The following is a 26,138-nucleotide window of genomic DNA, read 5'->3' as shown; positions in this document are numbered from 1 at the left end:
AAAACAGCTTTACTGAGTAGATTGCGAAACAGTCCCGGGGACCTACTGCCGGTAACACAAAACTTCCTGAAGAGTGTTACCAGATGTGCTGATGTTATTTTTCAACCTAAGTATAAAAAAAGTCCCTTGTCAAAAATGTAAATGTTTGAAACGTTTTTGTAAGGAAGTATAACCATGAAAAACAACATAACAAAAAAGCAGTTCATTGGAATGTACTGTTTTCATTCCTAGATAGTACACAGTTAAATTTGGGTTGGACAAAATTTGGATATTTACAACTGTAATTCGAATGGACGTCTGTCAGAGGACCTCCTTTTTTACACAGTACCTAATTATACATGACTTATTACAAAGCAAACACAGTCACAAATACATCATAGTTAAAGTTAGTAATACCTTTTCTTTTTTCTTAGTGTTTCAGCTGTACATTTACTGTATTTACCTACTGATCATCAGTGGTAATTACCCTAGAATACACTAGAATTTACCGTATAATTGCCAGTATAACTGCCTACTGGTCAGTGTCCGGCAGCCTCGCCTCTGTCAGTGCGCCCCAAGGTGGCTGTGGCTACACTGTAGCTTGCCATCACCAGTGTGTGAGTGTGTGAATGGGTGGATGATTGTGTAAAGCGCTTTGGGGTCCTTAGGACCACAACAGACCATTTACAATTATCAGCTATTTACATAATTATTTAATCTTTTGTGACATTTTTAGGCAAACACCAAAAAATTGCTTCTTTTTATTTAGATTTACTCAATGAATCTACAAAAAGAAACATTAGAACAATCGTCTTAACTAAACCAAAAATAAGCATTTACAGCGTGTGTAGATAGATATAGAATAGAAAAGAATAGAATAGCCACTTAAGTGTCATCCAGTTTAGTGCACATCACAACGAAATTTCTGTGCATTTACTCACCGTCAGACTGTACAATATAAATCTAAAGGTATAAAAAAGGAATCTAGGATATGTACACGTAAGAATATAAGAGACATTTGTGTGTATTCACTGCTTTTAGAAAAAAACTGTTGTATATATTAGGAAAAATGACTATATTGCATAGTAATAATAGCAGCAGAAAAATATAGTGTAAATTACCATTCCAGGTATGAAATTGCATTGCCCTAAATATACAGTCGCTGATTATTTTGATTATTAACTCAACATGGCTGTGTCTTAAATATCTGGAAGTCTCCAAAAGTTTGTCCGAGTCCCGGATTCAGCCTGCACTAAGCTCTGATTGGAGCATATTGCGTTTGAAACCAGCCCTACACATTTTTTATGTTTTTTTGCTGCAGTTGTTCTTTTAAGAAGACATTTTATTTCTACATAGATTACTGGCTGATAAGAACTGATTAGTCATTGCTGCTAGGAGAGTTACAGTTAGCCTATTGTCTTTGCAAGAGATTTACAGAGGGTTGTGTGTGTGGGAGAGGAGGTTGGAGGGATGTCGGGGGCGGGTGCTTCAGCGTTCCATAGAACAGCAAACCTAAGCAAGTCCAGCTGCTGTCGTTACAACTTGCAAAATGTAGTGAAATGAGCTGCACCCTCCACTATCAAATACACAACACTGATCTTTGTTGTTTGCACCTGCCAGCTAATGGTAATCTGAGTATGAGCACTATATTGCAGACTCTGTAGTCTCTGTTACGCACTTCCTGCCCCGTTTTCATATAAACAAAAACATTTGCCTGGAGTGCTCCTCTCTCAGGACCTGTCTGAAAGGACGGAACCGAGGAATAAAACTGTCAGCTTTTATTTAGTAGAGACTCTTATTGGAGGGAAACCAGCGTCTCATTTCCTCATCGGGTCCTCCTGACAGGAAAGAAGTAAAAGATTTTTTTTTTAAAGAGGACCTGAAAAGAATATATTGCGTATACATGCAGGGCTGTTTATGGTGTTATTAACAAAAGGTGATTCATTTGAATACGACATGGATGGGACCACACTGGCAATGCCCGACTATCCCATTGAATCTCATCATGTGTTTTCTGGAAGTGAGATCACTGCTAATGTTGTTAAAAGTATATTACAGATAGCTTGAAAAAATTCTCGGTCCTCATAAGATGGAGCCTGCTGACTCTAGTTATTCTTTAGTGCCGTGCCAGGCTGGGAATCGTGATTTTTTTGAGCTCTTTGAAATCTTTCGAAAACTTTTTGTTGCCCTCCAGGTGTGCAGATTTGAACCCTTGAAAGCCTGAACCACAAGACAATTGTTTAAATTGAGTATTAACTAAACCATATGACAATATTTTAAAAGTAATTAAATATACATTTGCATATGTGTGTGATCATGTATAAGTTGTATAGTTTTAATGTTTTATTTGGGAACAGAATGGTGTGTATGTGTAAGTTTGGTGATGGAGTTTTTATTATGAATGAATGATGAATTTTTATGAATTATTATGTCTATTTTTATGCTTAAGGACAACAGATGGAAATTAGCCCTTGGCTATAATCTGGTATGTTTACATTCATGTATTTTTTTTTTTTACATTTATGTTCATTAACATGCACTGTCCTAAATAAATAAATAAATATATGAGTCTTAATTTATACAATATTTGCTACATCCAGCATATTAATATAATTATTTTGTAATTTATTACTTTAAAATGCATTGCTCAGTTTATCCAGGTTTTTCCAAGGGGTGAAAATCACACTGATGATGTAGTCACAACAACTCACAAAACCTCATGTGTCAAATATGATACATTAGGTATTTTAAAGGAGGAATTTTTCATTTGTTTTTTTCATTTTCATTTGTCTGTAAATTCCCAGACATACCCACAGTTAGATCGCTGTTAGCCTGGCAGAGCTGCTTGCATGGCATGTCTTCATTTACATTTGGGGTATTATATATGACCCTGCATGTACAGTTCACGCCATTTCAATTAATATTATTGGAACGTTTTTGCTGTTTAAGTTTGTTTTTTGTAAATTCAAGGATAGGGGTTCCTTTATTGGCTCTTCATTCTCTAACAGCAGTTTTGCACTGAGATTATAAAGCAAAGACGAAGCAGAGATACCCATATCTCCACCGACAACACGCCACAAGGCTCGCTGTGTTTTGAGTAGGAGTGTGACTCATTTTTTCTTGAGTAGAAAAAAATTCAGCTCTCTGGCTCCTACTATCTCTATTGTTATTGCTGCCTCTACCCACACATACAGTATACGTAACTCAGCTGGATGCAACAAGTTCACGCCTGTTCTCCAGGGGTTGTCGAGTGGAATTCTGGGAAATACAGGAGATGATTTTCTAAAGTAAAAGTAGACTCGGTAAGCCGAGTGAAAGTGGATGGAGGAAAAAATGTGAATTTTAAGCGCTTGTCATTAAAGTACTCCAGGAATGCAGTCAGAAGCCTCTCAGACACACAGGTGATTACTTAAGTACTGTTTCATCGTGTCTCCATGTGCTTCCTGCGCTCTGCACTGCTGCCATATTGCTTTAATGGAACAGCTGATGAATTTTTGATGTGCATTAATCCAATAATCTATACAGTAACTTCTGAACCTTTCTCTCTGATATCTCCTGCTGGATGAAGAGCTAAATGCCAGACTGTATACGTCAATGCAAACACACTCAGAACCTACATGATGTTAAATGAGGCTGTTTATTTCCTTTAATGTCAGGACAACTAAACATAAAGAAGAAATGAGGGATCTTTTATGTTTGAGGAAATACACAACTGTAAAAAAGTGCTGATCCAGCCTTCGGATCCAAACAAAATTGGGGAAAAAAGGCACAGGGATTTATTAAAACATGTTTTTGGATGTCGGTGAGGATGTTGAGGTCCGGGCTCTGTGGAGGCCGATCATGACTGATCCATGTTTTTACTGCATTGGCAGCATGTTTGAAATTATTGACATGCTGAAGCTGTTGCCAATCAGATGCTTTCCAGATGGGAGTGCATGATAGATCAAAATCTAACAGTACTGTTCTACATTCGTAATCTAATCAATTTTGACAAAATCTCCAAATGCAACTCCAAACCATGACAGAGCCTCCACTGTGTTTTACGGATGGCTGCAGAGACTCACTGATCAATGTCTCTGAACAGCAGATGGATCTGTGCTAACACTTCTTTCTTGACTTGTCCAGTTTCTTTATAATTTTTAAGGACACACGGCACACCATGCCAGGTTTCCCACTAGTAGCCTTTTAGGAATCAGTTTGTTGGTGTCAAAATAGTATTTTGGCATTTTTCCCAGATTAAATTAAAGACATGGGAGCAAATGATGTGTGTATAGGCTGCTAGTAAGAAAGTGACTGCAATTTAAAACTGGTTCTTTGCAGAGTTGTCTGTTATGTGTGGACACAAGGACACAACACTGGTTCGTCCCTTGAGTTAGTTGCCTTTATTATGCTTGAATGATTCATAGGTCAGTGGCTTAACAAACAAACAAAAATGGTCAGGTAGAAGGACTGGAGTGAAAAGGCATCCAGTGTCCAATGAAAGCCTGGAGAACTATTGCTCAAGACCACTTTAAAAAACAATACAAAACAATCTGGCTGCATGGCAGCAAAATATTAAGAAATGAGGTGTGGCTTTGTATTTATACATAACATATTGTTATTTATAGGAACCTATGACACGGGGATTCTTTAGAGTGCATTAGAGTAAAATCAGCTAATTTATTTGTATATTTGTAAAAACATAAATCTTGAGTAAAGCTCCAGAGAGTTATAAATGAGGTTGAAAGAGTTCATTAAGGAGTTTGGCTCATTTAAGGCCAAAGCAGATTTTAAAGACTCTTTTTTTTTTTTTTCAATCGAGGCATGTTTTCGTGGCAGGACATCACAGGAGCAGGACAAGGAACAAATATCTTTATGAAGAGACTGTGTGTTTCATGCAGAAGGAAAGAAAGCACCCACCCAGTAATGTCAGTCCACGGTGCCCCATGAGTTCTATCTCACTGATGAGTCGGCTCTGTGCCTTTCAAGCACTTTCCTCAGTGTTTGCTCACTTAACTGCTGATTTTCACTCTGAATAAACTAAAAATCATTCCTCGTAGAGATGTAGGACTGTATCGCGACACTGTTCACACTACCAAAACATTTATCGAGGTAAACAGATGCTATAATACCTCGTCAGAGCACAGGAGCATCCTGTTACGGCTAGCTTCATGTGGACTATGCTCTGTCCTCTTGGATCTTTATGGATGAGCAAACAGCAAGTATTACCCAGCGTGCCCTGCGCTGTGTGTGGTCCTTTGATCGGACAGCACGGTGGGTTATATAATTTCAGGGTTTTTTCGTGCTCCCCCCCGTCACATTCCATACTTTATATATTTATAGAACAGGAAACTTGTGGCACCTGACTGTTCCCAGACAGGATATGTACCCTGCCTTCTGCTGCGCTTGTCAGATTTCTGTCCTTGCATGCAAGTTTTGACACTGAGTGTCTTCCTACACCGTGGCTGTTTTGCTCGTGAACACATGAACTTTAACAGGCGCCGCTTCTCTAGTGACAACTGCCACAGCGCCCTAGCTCTGAGGTCATGGACTGGTTTGACCACCTCAGTTTGTATTAACACATTGCTGCTGCCCTTGGGCTGGTCTCTATTAATAGCAGTAATGTTTACAAGGACATAAAGACGGGGAAATGGGCAGTGTTGTGTGTGTTTTTTTTCCCCTCAACTCTTTGTGCAAAAGTAGCTGTTGGCAAAAGGTTAAACCTGGAATTTATGTCTCAATCTTAAACGCGTGTCGAATGCAGCTACTTCCTTAGGTCAAGCTAGATTTGGTTGTTGTTTTCAGCACACAGCTCGCTAGGTTGTTGGGACACAGCTGAATAGAACGCCAATACTGTTGCTGATAAGATCTCTGTTTTATTGTCTATGACTGATTTTGAGTTTATGACCCCTCATTAAGCGGTTCAACATGTGACCCTCACAGCAGCCAAAAGAAGCCGAGTGTGTTGCCAGGTAAAAAGGTGCACGTCATCAATGTTTGCTTCGAGCATTTCAGCAGATGTTACAGGCGGACCATCCAGTTGTTATTATTGTGATATATGTGGACACGGGAGCTCATTTAGGATGGTAATAAGAACAGAGGCACCGACATGACATCATGGTGGAACAGACCAACAAAGACCGTCTTCCTGCTATAGTCCACCCCTGCTGCTCAGGTCTGGGCAGTGTTTCCCCTGCCTTCCTGTGGCATACACACACACACACACACACACACACACACACACACACACACACACACTTTTAATATGTGGATTAAAGCTTCAATAATGAGTCTTTCACATCTTGTTTTGGTTTGCTTTCAGTGCTGCTGGCTTGACCTGATAGGCATGCGCATGCATATATGCTTATATTTTTAATAAACTGGTATGCAGTGTAGTACCTTAAACCTTTATTTACGTCTACATTCCTGTTTATACTGCATATATAGGAGCAACATTCACACATGGCGTGATGCCCCCCCCCCCCAAAAAAAAAGCAGTGTGCCAAGGTATGTTTTTTGTTCTCTTTGCTCCTCTTCTGTCTTTGCAGCAGATAGATATCTAGTACGATTTAATCACATTTCCCGTGATAAAGCAAACCCATATATTGCTACGAATCACTTTACAGCGCCCGAAGAAGCACAAAGAGGATGTTTTGCAAATGCAAAGCTCCCGTCTTCCTTCAATAATATGCTTGCTGGGTGTTTACCACTTGTGTTTTGCATGCACAAGACCATTGGCCCTTACCTGGAGCTCTCATGCAAATAAATCCCGATCACCGAACGGTTGGATGTGCCGGGAGGGATGGACCGAGGGGAACAAAGGCATTTGCATCATAGTCTGGTGCTGGTCGGCCACAATGTATTTGTAACTCGCTGACCACCACAGTATGACTCAACCGCGAGGCCGACATTTAACAGATCAGACAAAGGAGGTGATGTGGGAATAAGCGAGAGTTAGATAATCAGAAAGGGATAGTGAGTTGTTTGTGAACAAAGAGGGTCAGTGCAGCCAGGAGATGAGAGTGAAGAGTCACTGAAACCTACTCAAATCTTGCACACTTTTTTACACAGTGTAGGTGTAGAAAATAGCACATATTCAGAACGCTCGGCTCTGCTCACGCTCGTGCTCTTAACATCACATTCTGTTGCAGATGTTATTGCATATATGCCAGATGCACAGTGTGACAGTCAGGATGTGGTTTCAGCTGGTTGTCCACAGCACATCTAGCTTCATGTTTGGAGTGAGATTGTAAGTGGAGGTGTTCGAGACCTCGGAGATTATGTGTGTGCACGTGTGTGTGTGTGTGTCAGGCACTAGATGTTAATGGCTTGGGTTCTTTTGAGTGTCAGCACTTTGTGCGTATAACCTCAAATCTAAGCAGGGTTGTTTTCGAAGGTGTGGATGGATGGGGCCTGCAGGATTGCCACGAGTTGATTAAATTGAGCATGAGGACAACACTAGAGAGAGGTCACAGTAGTGACATTGTGCGTGCACACACACACACACACACACACACAGATGTTTGGGGTTCGGGTAACCCCCTGGTGTTACGCCAGACGGTTGACGTTTTGTCTCTGACCTTCTTTTTGCTTTACTTGACATGCCTTGATGATGTCAGAGCTCCTAAACATGAGCATAAATAAAGGGTGGCGACCACACTGCCCACATGGAACAAATTAGACGGACAAGTTCCTGTGTGCAGCAAATCCACGCCACAGCACATATTTCAGCTCGTGTGTAACTGACAGACCACATAAGAGTGAGAACGCTTTAATAGCGAAAGAAATAAACAGACAGCCATGAACAAGATGGTTTATGGAGGATATTTACGAGGATATTCATACTTTTAAGAGCCAAGTTTTGTTAAACAGGAACCTAGAGTTACAAATCTGGACGTAAAACGAAACATGTGAATGTTTTTCTCTTCTTCAAAACATGATTTCAAAAAGTTAGCACTTGCTTTCATCTTTGTATATCTAATACTGTTGTAAACTTTCCTCAAATCCTGCCAGAACATTTCGTAAAGCCGTGTAACAGCAACGTGTCAGACAATTTTTTTAACCTCTGTTAGGCTGTGCTTTCTTGAGCCCACAGACAAAAGAAGCCAAAGGGCACTAAGGCTAAACAGAACTTTATTTGTTGTTACATTCAGATGAGGAATAATTGATTCGTTGTATTTGCATGTTTGTGGGAGTGTTTGGGTGTGCTCTGTGTTCTGGTCTTTGCACCACATGGGCCTCGAATGTTACAGTGGGACGAATTATAAATATGCTTTCGAGCAGCTTTATTTGCAGTGATGAATGAGAGAAATCGAGGGGTTATAAAAATAACATGAACAGCGTGACAAGAGACCACACGTAGAAAAGCCCAAAAAGGAGGCAAACCACTAATCTATAGCACTGTTCTATTTTTATGGCCAAGGAGCTGTAGACGTCCTTAAAAAAAAGTCCTAAAACAAAAGGGGGTTGATAGACTTGAAACAGCAAATGAGGTCAGTGATTGGCTGGCAGCAAACTTGGTGACAGTGATGTGGTGATGACAGGAAATCTTCAGCAGTGTGTCAGAAGAAAAGGGAAAAAGATACTGGATCACAGGGAAACAGCAGAAGAGCAGAAGATGATGCCAGGAGTTCCAAAAAGCAGGAAAGGGGGGAGGCGGGGAGGGAGAAAGAATGAAAAATAAATAGGCTTGGAGAGCAATGAGAGGCAAAGAAAACAGGACACAGAAAGAAAAAGAAGGAACTGCATTATTTGTGGTTGTCTCAGCATTGTGTAGAAGTTGAATGCCTGGGTGGAGCACCCATGTTTGGTACAATTATTTGACATGGCGTTGACCCTTCACAGGAAATTTATGCCATTTGGCTGGACGCTTGTATCCACAAATGCCTCACACTAGCACAAGTGCATACATTTTTAGCATGGCGTCCCTCCCATGGGGAATGACCTTCTTCATTCGCTGTATTCTTTTGCCTTTTTGGCAGATGTCATGTTTTCATTAAAGGAGATTCAAAAACTGGAGCACACAGCAACACACTGTATTTTTGTGTGGGGAGCATAAGTTTACATATGAGCTGTTTACAGAAGCGATCAAATAAGGAAGTGCGCCTGTTTATAGCATAGTTTCGTCTACAGTAATGTTAATGAGGCGCAGGTGCTCGAAGTTAATGATTGTCTTTGGGGATATTTTTATTCGGGTTATTAATACATTCATGCTTCGTGTTTGTCTTTGGTGATACGAGTATCATTCTGAATACCGTATGTGAGCTTTGCTGACGTAGGGTCCCTTATCTTTAACACCCCTCCTCCTAAAAAGAAAAATACTGCAGTTCTAATAAGAGTCAGTACAACCCTGTAAAACTTTTTATGACTCAAATATGTAAGAAGTGGATTGAAATACTTTTGTATACTTTGCTGTGAAATCATCTGTTCAAAAATGTTATGTCAGCTTGTAATGATGGAAATGATCTCTAATTAAATCCCTTTGTGCCTGTATAATGTATGGTTATGGCTGGCTGTTGCAATGTAATCCTGAAAGTATGACACACGAGGGTCATACTTGGTAAGTGAATAATAAGCATAAGTGTGTAAAATGAGGCTTTTGTACTATGTGGGCAAAATAACCCGTACCATGCAAAAGTCTTGAGCCACCCCTCATTTCTTCATATTTTGTTGTCATTTTTTAAAAACTGGAAACTGGTCTTAAGCAATAGTTCTCCAGGCTTTCTGAAGGTCTTTCAAAGTGTTTCTTTCAACATGGGCTGCTTTGTTAATCATTTTTAGTCCAGTCTTTGAGCCTGATCATTTTTCTTAAGCCACTTAACACTGACCTATGAATCATTCATGCTGTAAAATTGTACCTGTTGTCCATACACACAACAGACAATTTAGCAAAGAACAAATCTGGAATTGAGTCTTTAGACTCTTTGTTATCAGCAGCCTGTCACAAAAACATATAATTTGTTCCCATTTCTTTAGTTCAATATGTGAAAAGTAAGTAAATTAAGTAAATACGTTTTTGTTTTGTTTTTTAAATATTCATAGAGCACATTTTAAGATAAATGTCACAAAGAGCTTCACAACAAAAAATAGTTAAAAGTTATGAAAGGTTACACAGTCTGACAGGCATAAATTTTTCCACCAACAAAGTGGTTCCCAAAAACCTATGAGCTCAAAACTTCATATCTCAGCATGTTGTGCAGAGTGTCCTTAAAAACCTGAGGAAACCAGACAAGCGGAGGGGGAAAAAGTAGCAGGCCTACGTGGAGAGTATCTGAAAGTCATGTGAAAAATTTGAGTAGACCTCATACAGGACCCGAGAGATGTATGTTGTCCCTCAGTTGATCCATCTTAAGGGAAAGAAGAATGGTACAGTAATTATATGCTGTGTTTCCATATATATTTGCAAATGTTTCAGCAGATGACTGCATCTATTTCCTGTTTTCCCAGCAAAATGGAAAAGAACTGAGGCGTGGATTAAGACTTTTGCGCACTAATATAGAGCAGAACATCCATTCTGGGTGCACGATATTTCAGTATCAGACATTGTAGCACACTTTTATGATCTTGCAGAGAGAGTGACAAAAACATGAATGAATGTATTCATTTATAAGATAATGTATTTGCTGTTAGATTAAATATTACATATAGTAAATATAGAGTAAACATTTCCTTAGTCAGTGATGTATGTATGTATGCATGTTCTGTCTATACCAACATTCATGTGTAACGTAATTCAGCAGTCAGCACTAAGTCTGCTATGGTTCACTTGTTTGACCGTTGGCTTACTTTATCTTAGTCAGTTTATGGCTTTCTGGGGAAGAAAGTTTCCCAGCTATGGTCTAATATCACACCAAAACATGCTAATTTGAGACTAATCTTCCCCTTGTTGAGTGCAATTTAATTTTCTTGGCAAGTAAATTATATAATATTACAAAGGCAACAGTGAGACGCAAAACAGACTGCAGAGCAGGAGGAAAGGATGAGACAGTAATGCAGCAGGATTGATGGGAAAACTGCTAAAAGCTTTCACTCAGAGCCTCCACAATGACGTAGGGCCTCTCGCATTCCTGGGTTATTACTTAAAGATGTCTGCTTGTCATTGCTCTCAATGCCTCTCACATTGGGTGAGCTGCTTGCAGCAAATTTCCACTGCACAGAGCGGTTAAAGGAAATCCCTGTCATTTCATTAGAGCAATCGTAACATATTAAAAAAGATAACTTTGAGACGAACATGGTGTAAGGGCAAAGCAGGCTGTGGTAGAAGTACGAGGTTAAAAGTTGCGTTTAATCGCATCTGGTGGATACTGTGAGAAAACGCCAAAGGTGATTTAGACATGGCTTTGATGAATAATGGGAAAGCGGTCAAAGTTAAGAGGCAAAATAATCAGCTCCGTCGATGACTGCACAGTAAAATTTCTTCAGAAATCTAAGTAGGCGATGTAGATCTAAGTGGTTTTTGTTCGTGATGGTGTTACGTAGCTGCAGGAAGCTGATGCATGATTATTCAGTGCAGTGGAATCCAGTCTGGGTTCTGATGGGAACTGAGCCGGTCAGAATGGGCTTTCTGTCTGTGTGGACACAAAAACACACACACTCATATTAAACACACACACACACTGTTCCACTTCCAGTGAAGCCACTCACATGAAAAGTGAGCAAGAAAGTCAGTGGAGAGAGGAGAGCGTTACGGAGGAAGTGAGACGTAATCTATGAATTATATATACACACTGAGACTATGATTTCATTCAGGGGAGAGCCCACACACAACCCCCCTCTCTTTTAGCCATTGGGCCTTCATTTTCTCCTCACTGACGAAAATAAATGTGGACAACTTTATTAATTTCTTTCAGTTGAACATTTTTACCTCTTGTTTTACCTGTCACCACAGGTGGAGGAGGGAAAAGGAAAGGAAGGAGCAAAAAATGGAAGGAGATCCTTCGTTTTCCCCATATAAGCCAGTGTACTGAACTGGGAAACAGCATCGGTACGTGTTTGTGCACTTCCTTCATCTAAAGAGAGTGTGTTTGACTGTTTGTTGGAAAGGCTGCGATTTAAAGTCTGTGTTCATTTTATGTTTTTTTTTTGTTTGTTTGTTTGTTTTTCTTTTGCAGACAGGGAATATTTCAGCATCTGTGAGAAACAGCCTATCGGACGACTTCTCTTCCGTCTTTTCTGCGAGACCAGACCGAAACTCCAGCGATGCATCCAGCTGCTGGATGCGATGGTAAACATGCACGCACACACGACTTACATCGACCCCTTTTTTATATTTGCATTAAAAATATCATATTTTTTTTTAAAACTAAGGAATAGAAAAGTCAACCATCAACTCCTTGTGACAGATCACACCAACCTTCAACCAGTGATTGTAACTGAACCTTATCGCAACAGGATTTTAGTCTGACGTGTACTTTTGTTGTTTTTGTCATCTTACCGCTGCACAGAGTGTCTTTGAAACACAATTTAAAGCTTTGACTTACACATCCAGTGTCATTGCATTGATACAGTTGAATTCCAACACTAGGATCCCACCTAGAAATATTTTTTTATACCCTTTTTTAAAATGTTAAGCATTAATACTGATAAACTCCACACAGAAAGGCTCCAGCTAGTTGGCAGGTTTGAACCCACAAGCACCTTGCTCGTGTAGCAGCAGTGCTTCCCCAGATCATAACACTGCTCCCTACAGGGTAGTATGGTAGGCACTAGGCATTATGGGTTCATCTCATCGTGATTTGCCCATCACATTGAATCATTCATCAGACCGTGTGACCTTTTTCCGTTACTCCGATCTTTCTGTCTGTTTAGCCTCACTCATAAGTGGTTTTCTTTAGGCTACACAGTTGTTTAGTTCAGTGGAAATACTTTTACTTTTACAGTCAGAAATAGCTGTGATTTTTGCTTTTGATTTGTTGTCATTTTATTTCACCAAAATTGTCATGATTTTTTTTTTTTTTGACCACATTTCTTTCTATGAGATGATGGTTCACCAAGTTTTAATGAAACTTATTAAAACAGTTTTAATAGTTACAGTTGTTAGTTGTTTTTTTTGCTAGATGCAGACCAATAATTTAGCCCTTCTGAGACAGTGTAACGTCTTTACCATGACCATGGAATACCATGTCTTCCAACAAGGCTGTTTAAGGAATGAGAAGCTACCCACTACAGCAGTTAGGGTTAAACAGCCTGTAGCCAGCTGAAACACATTGGCAACTGTAGTTGTCCAATGGAGGGCTCTTACTTATTTGCCTAGTTAAATCCAAGTTTTGTTTGGTTGTTTTTTTCCCAGGCAGAAGCACGCATCATGACACCTACAGAGGATGTTAATAATGATTTTGGTGTTTGAGTTTTCTAGGAGTGGAGTGCTTACTAGAGGGATTCTCAAACAGCAAGTTTTAAACTTTTCAAAAGTGTGAATTTGCACAGAACTGAATAAACAGCATAATGTGAAATGTTAGTGTGCTACGTTATTTCATGAAATTACATTTGAATAATCCACTCCGGCCCTTAAAAGTCAGTCTTGTGGAAGCTCATATTAGAGTAGAATAAGAAAAGTGTCTCTGCATTTCAGATCATTTTAGATTTGACAAACTAATCAGTCACATCCTTTTCATGGGTAAAGGTAAAACAAAGTTTTCAGAAACATAAACTACAAATGCACGGATTGCAATATTGTGAAGAAAGTGTGAAGAAATCATTGAACTTTACAATATAACCCAATCCACGGTAAGCTGCAGCATCATCTTAAACTGAAACAACTGAAAGTAAAGTGCTCTGCTACTGGACAGATGTACAAATAAACAAAAATCAGATGTTGTACATTAGAGGTGGGAATCACCATACATCCCACGATACGATATTATCACAATACTTAACGCACGATATGATATTATTGCAATCTTTAAAAAAATGTTGCGATATTCAGATTCTGTACATAAAGGTAAACCTTATCAATATTCATTTTATCTAATATCAAAGTCTCACACTCAGTCTTTCTCTCATTTCATTCAGTTTTATTGTTGACAAACTGAACGGTTTGTATTACAGTCTAGTCCAACTTAACTGAATGCAACCATCTGGTACAATTATAGCTATTCTGAACTATGCAATTTATGAAAACTATGCAGCCCCTTCAGCAACTGAAGAATTTGAAAGTAAATTAAAACAAAATATAATTTTACATTAAATAAAAAAGTTTTAAACTTAATTAAAATAAAACTTGTCTTAAATTAAAATAAGTAAACTGTCATGTTTATTGCTGCCAAAAAAAAAGTTAAACACATTTGGACAGTGTCAGGATTCTTGCTCAGAAAAAGGATCAACATGCTCTGAAGTCAGAGCATGTTCCAGTCCACAAAAACTTTTTTTGTAACAAAATATCGATTTCTGCTGTCCCTGTATCGATACATTATTAGCAAACAAAATATCACGATACTACACAGTATCGATTTTTCCCCCCACCCCTATTGTACATCCACCTTTACCTGATATATTTTACCTTACCAAACAAAAGCAGGTGCAACAAAACCAATGTCAGTTGCTCATATAATTCTGTGTGTTTTTAACTTCACCAAATAACAGGAGAATGACCTTTTTCCCTTTTTCACTTGTCTCTATAATCTTCCCAGTAACTTCTTTAATCTTTTGCTCATGCTGAGGCTGCTAGCTTGTGGCTAGCTTTGAGCTCTGGATTGCTGGATAGCCATTTTTATTTTGTTAGCTTCTTTAAAATGTCCAAGCTCAGCTGGGTAAGTTTCTGTTTAGGCTTGTTAGAATTTTGTTGTGGTCCTCCTGCAGTTTACTTTGGCAAACTCTTTATAACCGCTCACAGGAAGTGGAGCTTTCACGCTAACGACATGCGGCTAACAGTGTGTACCTGACTATTTGCCTGCAACCCTGTCCACATGCTGTGTATCACCGGACATGGTCAGAAATGCTGGAAAATGTCAGATTCCACTCTCTTCCTAGAAGATCTCTATTAAACATGAAAGGATTTCAAAGGCATTATATTACATCTACTTTATAGGTGACGTTTTGAGAGAAGTAGTTTGCACTTCGACTTTATATCATCTTGTAATGACGATTTGTGCTTACAAATCGTCATTACAAGTAAATAATCACCTATAATTTTGAATTCATCTTTCAGCCCAAAAAAATCAATGGTTATTTCTGGTCGCCACCCTTTATTTAATTCTTTTGCATGGAATTAAAGGCTCATCTAAAATAAAAGACTAAAAATGTTAAGTTGTACAGTTCCCTTTTATTGTAACCTGCGTGTGATCAATTATGTAATGGATAGCGTGTTCTCAGATGCGAGTATCTGGAGGAAAAAAAATTGTGTTTATTGCTGGATAAATGCAGTCCTGGAAACACACTCATCAACTTTTTTAGTGTACTCACTCTGATTAGAGGGCAGGCTGCAAAAACGCCGGTGTTGCTGGGTCACACAGCAAGAGGACACAATTAAATGGAGTAGTGATTATTCAACCATCCAGATCCCCAATCTATCCAGCTTTTTGCCTCCTACCACCCCATGTCCACGTCTAGACAAAATACCTCCCACATGACACATTTAAGTCTTTATCTATCTATGCCCAGAATATCTTAGCGGACATGTGACGGGCAGAAAGGACGCATTGTTTCCCTCGCCAGCCCCTTCCAGTCCCGGCGCACCCCCGTCTCTCCACTTTTCTGCCCACTTTTAACCGCCCAGCCCTAAAAGTGACCATCACCCCCTCCATGCCACCCCCACTCTGTGTAGGGGGAAAGCACTTACACTCAAGCCAAACACGTGTTGGAGCTAATTCTACAGTCCATGTGACAAACTCAGCTTTATGAACCCCATTTGACAATTACTCAGGTCTGAGGGTGTTTACAACCAGGCAGGTGGTTGTATTACAAGTGATTAAACAACATTGCAGTCCATTGCTGGTATGAGGTTTACTAGACAGTGTTATTGTGTAATCTAGTGTGCAGTAATTAGTGTAATCTACAATTTACAGTAATTGTTGTTCTTTTATGTATGGTTTTTTTAAAACGTGTAAGCCGTGTGAAAGTATGAGCACAGCGGTTCAAAAGGAGGAGGGAGTGTTTGTGCATGTGTTTTTTCGGTGTGTGCAACTTAAGTGGTTCCAATGGTTCCTCTTACATCATGAGAAGGTGTTTGTATGTGTTGGATCTACTCTGCTTCCAAAAGGCTAAGGAGGCGTCTTCTTTCCCCTTTGGCTGCTCCTCCAGCAAGCGGTGGGAGTCAGACAGCTCATTTACTGTGTGTGTGTTTCTCTGAAACCTCTGATAACAAAGCCTCAGTTAATCAACACTTGGCAGCAGTCACAGCGCTCTCTCTCGTTCTCTGTGACTTTTAGTCATAATCTTACATGTTTACGTACAGTGTTGGCTTCTTCGTGTTTCATTCTGTAGTGTCTGTGATGCTGTGGTTTTTTAAAGCCAGTTTTTTCCTTAAGCTTCGAGCTCATGTGTGCTTCCGCGGTGCATATCATATATACGTTGATGTGTGTTGTAGTGGAAAGCTGGTGACGCTGGTGTGACACACTGTGACACTGCAGGACCTCAAGGAATCCCACCGTGTTTACTGTGTGGTTGCCAGGCAACACAGGGCCATGTTGGAAAAAGCCCACTAATAGAAACAGCCATGCCAGCATGCCGCATGGATGCCATGTTGCCCTCCCCCTCCCGCTTTTGAGAGGTTAAAAGTGCCGGCTTCCAAATGCGTCAGCGAGCTTTTCATGTCACTGCCCCTGCGAGAAGTCCAGTGTGTCCGCCGCGTAACGACCCAACCTGTTAGTGTCATCAGCTGCATGTGTGCAAACACGGAGCCAAGAGCAGCATATGTTTATGTGAGAGTGACAGGGAAACACAGATATACAGAGAGTGAGAGGTGTGTGTTTCTGTAACCGCACAGCAGCTGTTTCGTCTTTCAAAGGAAAAAAGCAGGAAAAATTCGAGAGACATTTGGTTTTTTGGGGGGGGCTTTTTTTTTTTTCCACTATTGGAGTTATGCATCCAGTTTGAATGCCTTCTAGTCCGAGTTCTAAATCATCGTCAGTGTAATTTAAAAGGATTTTAGTAACATGTCATTTATCACAGCTGACTTTCTCTGGTTGAACGATTATAAAACACTTTAGTTGTGTTTAGTTTTTCTATTATCATCATTTCCTCCTGCACTTGTTTGAGGGGAAATTTATTTCCTTGTTTTAAACAAATCTCCTGCGCAGATTATAGATCTCGTCGATGTAAATTGGGGATTTGGGATGCTTGAGATAAAAATCGGTTTGACTTGGCTTGACTGGAAGGGAGAAGTTATTATTTTCATTCCAATAAATTCTGTTATTCAACAACTGCAAAAGAATAGTGGGTGTCTTCCAAGTCCACTGGGACTTTGTGGTTAATAAAACATGTAGTCATGGTTTGCTGCTACAGAAAGTCAACAATCAAGCTGTTACAAATGTCAGTGAAGTAATTAATAAAAGGTCAGATTGAAAGACAGTTTCACAACACCCCATCCAATAAATCATTGCATTACTAAATACTGTCTGTTGTTGTAGATTTGAGATCTATAGAAGTCTAAAGAAATGTTTCACAATTTCACAACAAACTAAACATCATCTTTTACATCTGAACTTTGAAATTAGCCAATAATTGATCAAGTGATGTAAATGCCACTGTTTATAGTCTAGAAAATATTCATTACATAAGTTGCCTTGTTTGAAATTGGCACTGATAAATAACTACTTGACTGCAGACGATCAAGTGCACGTTAATACTTTTGTCACATCTATAAAAGTATGTAACCCAAATCTATAACAGGAGTTTTGTTAACAACACTGAGTTGTTCTCTTGTTTAGGAAGACTACGAGGTAACACCTGATGAAAAAAGAAAAAGCAGAGGGTGCCAGATCATCAAGGCCTTTCTATCAGAAAATGTAAGTTTCCTCATTTGATGCATTTTAAAAATTTTCGAGCCTTCTTTTTTTTCACACTTTGCTTCAAAAGAAAACTTTGTAAGCAGACAAGCAGACGGCAGAATTAAAGTTCGCCAAGATGCCCGCATGGGTTTAGTAATCAAGTGTACGCATTAAAAAGTCAATGTATTGTTACTTCATCGTCAATTAGATCAGGCGTTTATGTTATCTCTTTAATTTGTAGTGTGTGTAATAAAGAGTGACGCATTCCTGTATGTGTGCTACTGTTTACATGTGTTGATGTAGTCACCTCAGCGTGTAGACATAGCGGAGGTTTTTGCAGACCAGTGCAGAGAGAACCTCGAGCTGAGTCCATGTAAGGAGATCTTCAGCAACTGCCGCAAGTGAGTTCCTCATTCATTCACACTCACCTGTTTGCAGGACTCTCTCTAATTTGTCTCTGCCTTGTCTCTGCATTTTCATCCCACAACGTGCGTTTTGGTAACTGATTTTTTTTATTTTTTTTTTATTTTTTTGCGCTGCACCAGGGCTGTCCATGACTACCTGAGTGGAGCTCCGTTTGCAGACTACCAGAACAGCATGTACTTTGACCGCTTTCTACAGTGGAAGATGCTGGAGAGGTTGGCTGGGTTTTGTTTGCTTATATCCATTTCTTATCTGTGAAAAAAAACCACATTGAAATTCTGAATGCAGACATTTATAAAATGTAATTTAGTAGTTGTAGTCAGGGATGTGAATGTGGGGAATAATCAGTAATCAAGATAATATGGATTACATATCATTTATTTGTAAAATGACTAGTAAAGATCACTGCCCTATAAATACAGCAAGGTTAAAATTAAAGTCGAGATAAAAGTTGATGTGTATAACGGTAAATAAGCTCACATTCATTCAGTGCTTCTTTTGTCTGATTATTTTTGGCGTGGAGTTTGACAGTTTTAAAACAAAAATTAGCCGCTGTCTGTTCTCCAGATCACGTTGTGGTAAAGATTCAGTGAGTCAAAGAAACAACCTAAAAAGAGACAAACATAGACTCCAGCGACAGGTAAATAAGGAAAAACCCAACATAAGTAAAGTCCGCATTATGCAAAGTCTGTATTGACTATAACTGTGATATTTGCAAACGAAATATCACTATTATGTTAGTAATGGATATTTGATAGTCTGGGAAATAACTGTGTCATCACCCCTCATGGACTTTGCATTTTTGCAGCAACCATTCGGAAAAAGTTGGGATCCTGTGTAAAATCTAAATAAAACTAAATTATTAGCAAATCCCATCCATAATTTATTGACAATAGAACACAGAAATTATATCAAATAATGAAAAACTCTAACTGAATGTAACTGAAAAATTATTGGCTCCTTTTGATGTTGATGTAGTTGGCACAGGGCCGTGTTCACCACTGTGTAGCACCCCCTCTTCTTTTAACAACAGCCTGTAACGTTCAGGAGTTGAGGAGAGCAGCTGCTGGACTTTTTAGAGAGGAATATTGTCTGATGAGGGAACAGCATCGTCAAAAAAAACGAACCTCTGCCTATATATACTTACTGAGAAACTGATGCTCTTTTTATACCCAATCATATTACTGGCCTGTTGCCACATCACCTAATTAGTTGCAAAATGACGTGTTGCTGCAGTAAAATTGAAAACGAGCTCCATTTTTTTCTCCATTTTAACCATCAAATAGGTTTTCTGTGTTCTGTTGTGAATAAAATATGGCTTTATCCAAATTCCAAGTGGTGGCATTCTGTTTTTATTTACATTTTGCACACAATCCCAACCTTTTGGGTTTTGGGGTTGTTATTTTTTTTCTTTAAAGTCATTTCACAATGAATAAAATGAGACATGAATTGAATACAATGATATTGCAATAATATTGTATCTAGAACTTTCTGTGATAATCATGAAATGAAAGTCAGATGTCATGACAGCCCCAGCAACCATAATTTAAAAAGTTAAGAAGGTAAATTTTCCAGATAAGAAATGACTTGGATAGAATTACACCTCATTCTAAACAGTATAATATTTTATGCAGATAGCATGTAAATAAACAGCAGTTGGGAGTAAACAGCAGGCTTTCAGAGCAGCCTTGATTGTATCCGTGTCTGGAAAGTGAAATTATGTACAAGAGGTTCCATCATCTATACAGGAAACAGACTCAGGATGGTATTGAGTTCTGCACATAATGCCTGTCTTAATCAATACTATGAACATCTGTTAATGGGTTTTGCTGTGCCTGTGTTTTTCCAGGCAACCAATCACTAAGGACACGTTCAGACAGTACCGAGTGCTGGGAAAGGGGGGATTTGGAGAGGTGAGAGACCCGGAGATAAATTTTGATGTTGACATTAAAAGTATTGCCATTTCACAGTGAAATGTGAGATAACACGGTGTCTTTAATCCACAGGTATGTGCCTGCCAGGTTCGAGCAACGGGGAAGATGTACGCCTGCAAGAAGCTTGAGAAGAAGAGGATAAAGAAGAGGAAAGGAGAGTCCATGGCTCTCAACGAGAAGCAGATTTTAGAGAAAGTCAACAGTAGATTTGTCGTAAGTAGAAAATTAAGAGGAATAAAGTGCAGCGTTGATGCCTTGCGGCTTCTGCATGACTGTTGTCCTCAACCAGGTGAGCTTAGCGTACGCGTATGAGACCAAAGACGCCCTGTGTCTGGTGCTGACCATCATGAACGGCGGCGACCTGAAGTTTCACATCTACAACATGGGCACGCCTGGCTTCGACAAAGACAGGGTCCAGTTTTACGCTGCTCAAATCTGCTGCGGTCTCGAGCATTTGCACAGGGAATCGATCGTCTACAGGTAAATCTCACACAGTCTTAAATGCATTTTAAGGTGTAATTCAGTCAGAAGAGAAAAGCCTTTGAATGTTAATGTTTTTTAAAACATTTTGTTTAATAATGTGTGTTGTGAACTGATACTTTATGCTTTAACACACTTGCATGCTGTGTCATCTTTAGGGATTTGAAACCTGAGAATATCCTATTAGATGACAACGGTGAGTCTTGAAGTTTCAGCAGTTCTTATTCGTAAATATTGCGATGCAGCATTTTGCATGTTAAATTGCACATTTATCTTATGATAAATTACAGCCAGCTAGTTGTGCACAAAGATCCTGTCAGGTACATGTGGATAACATCAGCAGTTCTACCTTACCTCACCTCACCTCACTAACACTCTGTGTTGCAGGACACATTCGCATTTCTGACTTGGGGCTGGCTATCAAAGTGCCTGATGGAGAACTCATTAGAGGCAGAGTGGGGACAGTAGGCTACATGGGTAAGAAGCACTGTAGTCAACATTTTTAAAGGAGAAGGGTAAAATGTGCAAGTTTCATTAAGTTTCTCCCTTGGGTCTACAGCTCCGGAGGTGATAAATAACGAAAAGTACGCCATGAGTCCTGATTGGTGGGGACTGGGCTGCCTCATTTACGAGATGACCGCCGGGCGATCGCCCTTCCGCGCCCGCAAAGAGCGAGTGAAACGGGAGGAAGTGGAGAGGAGGGTGCAGGACGAAGAGGAGGAGTACAACGACAAGTTTACAGAGGACACCAAGGCCATCTGTAGAATGGTGAGGCTTGATGGAGAGATGTTTGTATAGCGAGAGATGAATGATGAACAATTGAGTGATTCATCTCTGCTTCTACTTCACCCAGCTGCTCACCAAAGACCCTAAGCAGAGGCTGGGGTGCAAGGCGGATGGAGCAGCAGGCGTCAAGGCCCACTCGTTCTTCAAAAACATCAACTTCAAGAGGATGGAGGCTGGAATGGTGGAGCCTCCCTTTGTGCCTGATGTGAGTTGTTGATATTTTTCTGCACTGGAGGTTTAAATCAAACTCACTGCTAAAACCAAGTATCCTTACTGACACTCCCTGCGTCAGTAAGGACATTTTTTTTAAGTTTGTTATATCAGTGGAAATATTCAAAAATAGCCAGCATAAAAAATTAAATAAAAAATCAGAAACGGCAACCAAAATTCCATGATGATAAATTATCTATTAAGATAAACTTGTTTTCTGTTTTTCCCTTCAACCCAATCTTTTTCATGGTCATTGCCCTCTCTCAGCCTCGGGCAGTGTACTGTAAGGATGTTTTGGACATAGAGCAGTTCTCCACAGTCAAGGGAGTCAATTTGGACCAAACAGACAATGACTTCTACTCCAAATTCTCTACAGGCAGCGTTTCCATCCCGTGGCAGAATGAGGTAAGCGCGTTCATGTCATACGGCATTTTAAACGCTCAGTGCGCTTCTCGCAACTTGCTGGGAAAGCTCACACATTTTCCTCTTTCTGCTTCTTATTCTCATCTTATCCAGATGATAGAAACCGAGTGTTTCAGAGATTTGAATGTGTTTGGGCCACATGGAATGAGATCTCCAGATTTGGACTGGAACCAGCCGCCAGAGCCACCTCGACGCAGCCTGCTGGACAGGATCTTCAGGAGGCATGTAAGTGAACGGACAGGCGCATTTGGAAAGCAGGCAAAGCCAATTTCGATTAACCCACGCAAATCTATCTCTCTTTTTCTGCCGCAGCACCCAGAGGTGTCCATTTCCAACAGCCGTGTGCAGTCTTCCAGCGTAAACTCTGTGGACTCCATGTCCAACTCTGCCCCCTAGTGGCATCGTGTCTGTGTGGGCGCCCCACATACACAAACACAGAACACATACACACACACACATATACCTTGCAAAGGGAAGGAGCTACCGAGGGCTTCCCTCCTGCTGACTGGTCCACTGCTGGGGCCTGAGCAACAGCCGGTCTAAAAAGCCTTGATGGCCAGTCCATTGGGTGGGAGGGAGGGGTGGGATGGGGAGGGGAGGGGAGGGGGGATGACCATGCCCTAATGTCCTGGGCATTTGAAGTAGGATGGTCAGTGTTGCAGAGACTTTTGGAAATGTTTAGACAAACCTTACCTACCCTCAGGATTGTTGGACTGTAGAACAGAGCCACTGATAGTGATGAAATTAAACAAAAAAAAAAGGATAGAAAACAAGCTAATATTCAGGGGATCCACTGTATAATAAAGACCACCACAGGGAATCGAAGATGGGGTCTTGGTGAATTTTTATTTTTATTTTTTTTTTGGTTTATTTGTTTATTTGTTTTTCGAGACAAAAAAGAGAAGAAAAGATTATCTTTTTTTCCAGTCACTTTCAGTCGTGTACTTTCTTTCTGGCCTGTATCTCGTACCGATATCTCTCCATCTATCGACAGCACCCGCCCCCGCCTCCCCAGGTGTCGCCATCTGCACAACTTTAACATGTTTTTTCACCTGCCATACCTCAGATCACTCCTAAACATTCAGAACACATCACCTCAACAACCTCAACACATAAATGTACATTGCCTTGCCGTACACTCAGGCCAAAGATTACGGTTTAGTTTTGTGATACTGTTGTCATTGTTGAATTTTGGGGTTTTATTGAAGGTTTTTTGTTTAGGCTTTTTTTAGCCGTTGTTTGGAACAACAGGAGGATCACAATGCGTGATCCCTTTTCGACACTTTTCTTTCTCTAAATATGAGCCTGCAGACATATCATACCGCTTAAAGCACACATACATGCATACAGTACATACACAATCAGATCGACGCGCACCCTCAGAATTGTGAGACTCGTGTTGTGTTTTCATTGCATGGACAAGTGTAAGTATGGACAGCTGTATCCCTTTCGCTTTTGCATACCTCATTCCACTGATGTTACCATCATATACACGCAGACGTCCCCCCCTCCCTCATTTTACAGTGTCACTTTATATTTGAGATTATGTGGAGTTTGACAAACTAATTAACATGCTGTACAGAAACAGAACTCTACTTCTTTTCTTTTTCTTTTTTTTTTCTTTTTGTTGTTTTTGTTTTGTTCGGTTTTGCTCAGATTTTCTGCACAGTCCCCACAGAGTGGAGAGGAACACATGCACTCAGCCTGACCAAGTTGCACAATTTCAAATAATGTCATGCTGTTTTGTTACCAAATGAAAATGTTTTACCTCTGATCATTAAGGCACATTATTGTCGTGATATTGTCACATGACGTTTGTTTTTCTACATCCAAAACTAAAGTGTTCTTGTTCTCCCTATGCCTTTTTGTTTGTCCATGTAAAAAGATACTGCTGCATAGACATTTGCTGTTCAGGTTATGTTATGTTTTAGCCCTCTTACACCTACCCTCAACTCGCTCTTCAAAAATGCCTCACAAATCTAAAGGGTCTTCCTCTTGATACCCTGTGTCTTCGATTACAGTTGGACACACAGCTATGTGAAAGGTTTGCCTTTTGATTTTTTTTTCCCTTAATGAGTCCAGTTCAGTCATGCTAGAGCCAGGAGGAGGAGAGGGAGACACCAGAGGATCTCCGCGCATAGAAGTGGCCTTCTCGCAGCAGCACCGCCAGTTAAAAGGGAGGAAGAGTTCAGGCTCTTGTTAATTTAAGAATGTAGTATTTTCCCTGTTTGAGGTAGTGAAAGCTGGTCCATGCAATACTTTTTAATCGTCCTTACCAATCTCACACAAGCCTTTTTTTTTCCCTCTGCGTACTTGATATGAAAAAAAAATCTGAATCAGACTGAAGTGCCTCCTTGTTAGCATGAGCTCTCAGACAATGCCCACACAAATATCAGCACTTTGTTTATTCTCTGACTGTCATGCTCTGTTTGCTTCGCTGGGGGAACGTGTCAACACCAATACACACAAACTCACATGGTTTGTTGGAAGTGAAGGGAAGGAGGAGCAAAAGGATGGAGAGGAGTGAATCAATGAGGGAATTTTCCTTCTTAAATGTGATATACAGCAAAGTGCTGAGTGCATGTGAAAGCCAAACCCACTGTGTCCTTCAAGTCCCAATAAACTCTGTATTATAGTTTGAGTACTCTACAGTTTGTCTATTTATTTCCCTGCCTGCTCTGTGCTGGTTGCAAAGACTTTTTCTTTTTGTGATATATACTGCATTCGTACAACTTTACTATGCTGTAAGAATGTTGTCATTTAGGGCACCAGTGTCAAATATAAGGCCAGGGGTCAGAATCAGCCAGGCGAAGACTCCAAACCTGGTCAACTGGACACTTCTGGAAAGTAGTGCATAGATTTTTAACTTTTATAGCTTTAGTGCGTTATTGATTAAGACTGCCCAGTGCAGTAATTAACTAACAGGTAAACAATCAAATACTGGGAAAGTTCTTGTTTTTTCTTCCACTATTTGTGAGTCTACAGTAAATTAACAAAAACTGTTTATATTAAATATAATAAAGACTGTAATTTTATGCTTTCATCGTGTAGTTTCAATGGTCTGGCTCCCCTTAAGATAAAAGCAGCTGTATGAGCTTGACAACCCTGATTGAGGTTTGTTTTTAATGTTTCCTTTACAAACAGATGATCAGCAATATTGCATTCCCATAGTGTAATATTTTACAGGCAAATAAATGCAGAGAATCATTGCGCAGTAACTAAGTTCTCATAGGCCATGTAGATGTTTAAATGTGAGTACAAAATGAAGGGGCAAAATGTGTAAAAAATATATTTTGTAAACCATTATGAGGCCTCATCCATAGCCAGAGTTTGTGTTTTTAAGTGCGTACATTGTGTTAATATCACTCTATCATAGCTTCATTTCCTTGTGGATGCCTCCATTTTCCACTGTGGAGGCATTTTGGCTCAATCTTTAAAGCATTGCTTCAGTTCATTGAGGTTTGCAGGCAACTGTTTATGCACAGCTCTCTTGAGATCTCAGTAGGTAGAGTGGTCGCGGGTTTGAATCCACTGAACGGCTACCCTGAGGTACCCCTGAGCAAGGTGCCGTCCCTACACACTACGGTGTTCTTCCCTCTGAAAAAACAAGACAAAAGCATACTTGTTTAATCTTTCTCTAATTGTACTGTAGCCTAATAGAGGCGACCGTGGCTCAGGGGGTTGGGAATAGCGTCTGTAACCGGTTCGATCCCAGGGCTCTCTGTCCTGGTCGTTGTGTCCCTGGGCAAGACACTTTACCCTACTTGCCTACTGGTCTTGGCCAGAGGGGCCGATGGCGCGATATGGCAGCCTCGCTTCTGTCAGTCTGCCCCAGGGCAGCTGTGGCTACAACTGTAGCTTGCCTCCACCAGTGTATGAATGTGAGAGTGAATGAATAGTGGCATTGTAAAGCGCTTTGGGTGCCTTGAAAAGCGCTATATAAATCCAATCCATTATTAATAAACCTTCATTTTTAACATGCTTACTCAGGACTGCAGAG

The 26,138-nt window shown here is 40.1% G+C and overlaps 1 protein-coding gene across 2 annotated transcripts in view; it reads left to right on the top strand.

Annotated features, from left to right (window-relative positions):
- grk5l (G protein-coupled receptor kinase 5 like) overlaps positions 1-22,698 on the top strand; it is a 28,083-nt gene extending 5,385 nt beyond the window's left edge. Inside the window, exons 2-16 of one of the 2 annotated variants that reach the window (XM_080895268.1) lie at positions 11,846-11,941; positions 12,069-12,181; positions 17,823-17,900; positions 18,186-18,283; positions 18,428-18,520; positions 20,155-20,218; positions 20,312-20,452; positions 20,529-20,719; positions 20,878-20,915; positions 21,107-21,196; positions 21,279-21,487; positions 21,573-21,710; positions 21,983-22,120; positions 22,232-22,363; positions 22,451-22,698. In XM_080895268.1, the coding sequence (XP_080751394.1) occupies positions 11,846-11,941; positions 12,069-12,181; positions 17,823-17,900; positions 18,186-18,283; positions 18,428-18,520; positions 20,155-20,218; positions 20,312-20,452; positions 20,529-20,719; positions 20,878-20,915; positions 21,107-21,196; positions 21,279-21,487; positions 21,573-21,710; positions 21,983-22,120; positions 22,232-22,363; positions 22,451-22,534 (1,703 nt within the window). In that variant the 3' untranslated portion in view covers positions 22,535-22,698. Of the gene's footprint in view, positions 1-11,845; positions 11,942-12,068; positions 12,182-17,822; positions 17,901-18,185; positions 18,284-18,427; positions 18,521-20,154; positions 20,219-20,311; positions 20,453-20,528; positions 20,720-20,877; positions 20,916-21,106; positions 21,197-21,278; positions 21,488-21,572; positions 21,711-21,982; positions 22,121-22,231 lie in introns of both variants that reach the window. The other variant, XM_080895267.1, reaches the window with a different exon arrangement.
- The last annotated feature ends 3,440 nt before the right edge of the window (positions 22,699-26,138 follow it).

The sequence above is a fragment of the Rhamphochromis sp. 'chilingali' genome (assembly GCF_963969265.1).
Source record: "Rhamphochromis sp. 'chilingali' genome assembly, chromosome: 10".
NCBI classification, from domain to species: Eukaryota; Metazoa; Chordata; class Actinopteri; order Cichliformes; family Cichlidae; genus Rhamphochromis; species Rhamphochromis sp. 'chilingali'.
This window is presented reverse-complemented; position numbering and strand designations above follow the sequence as displayed.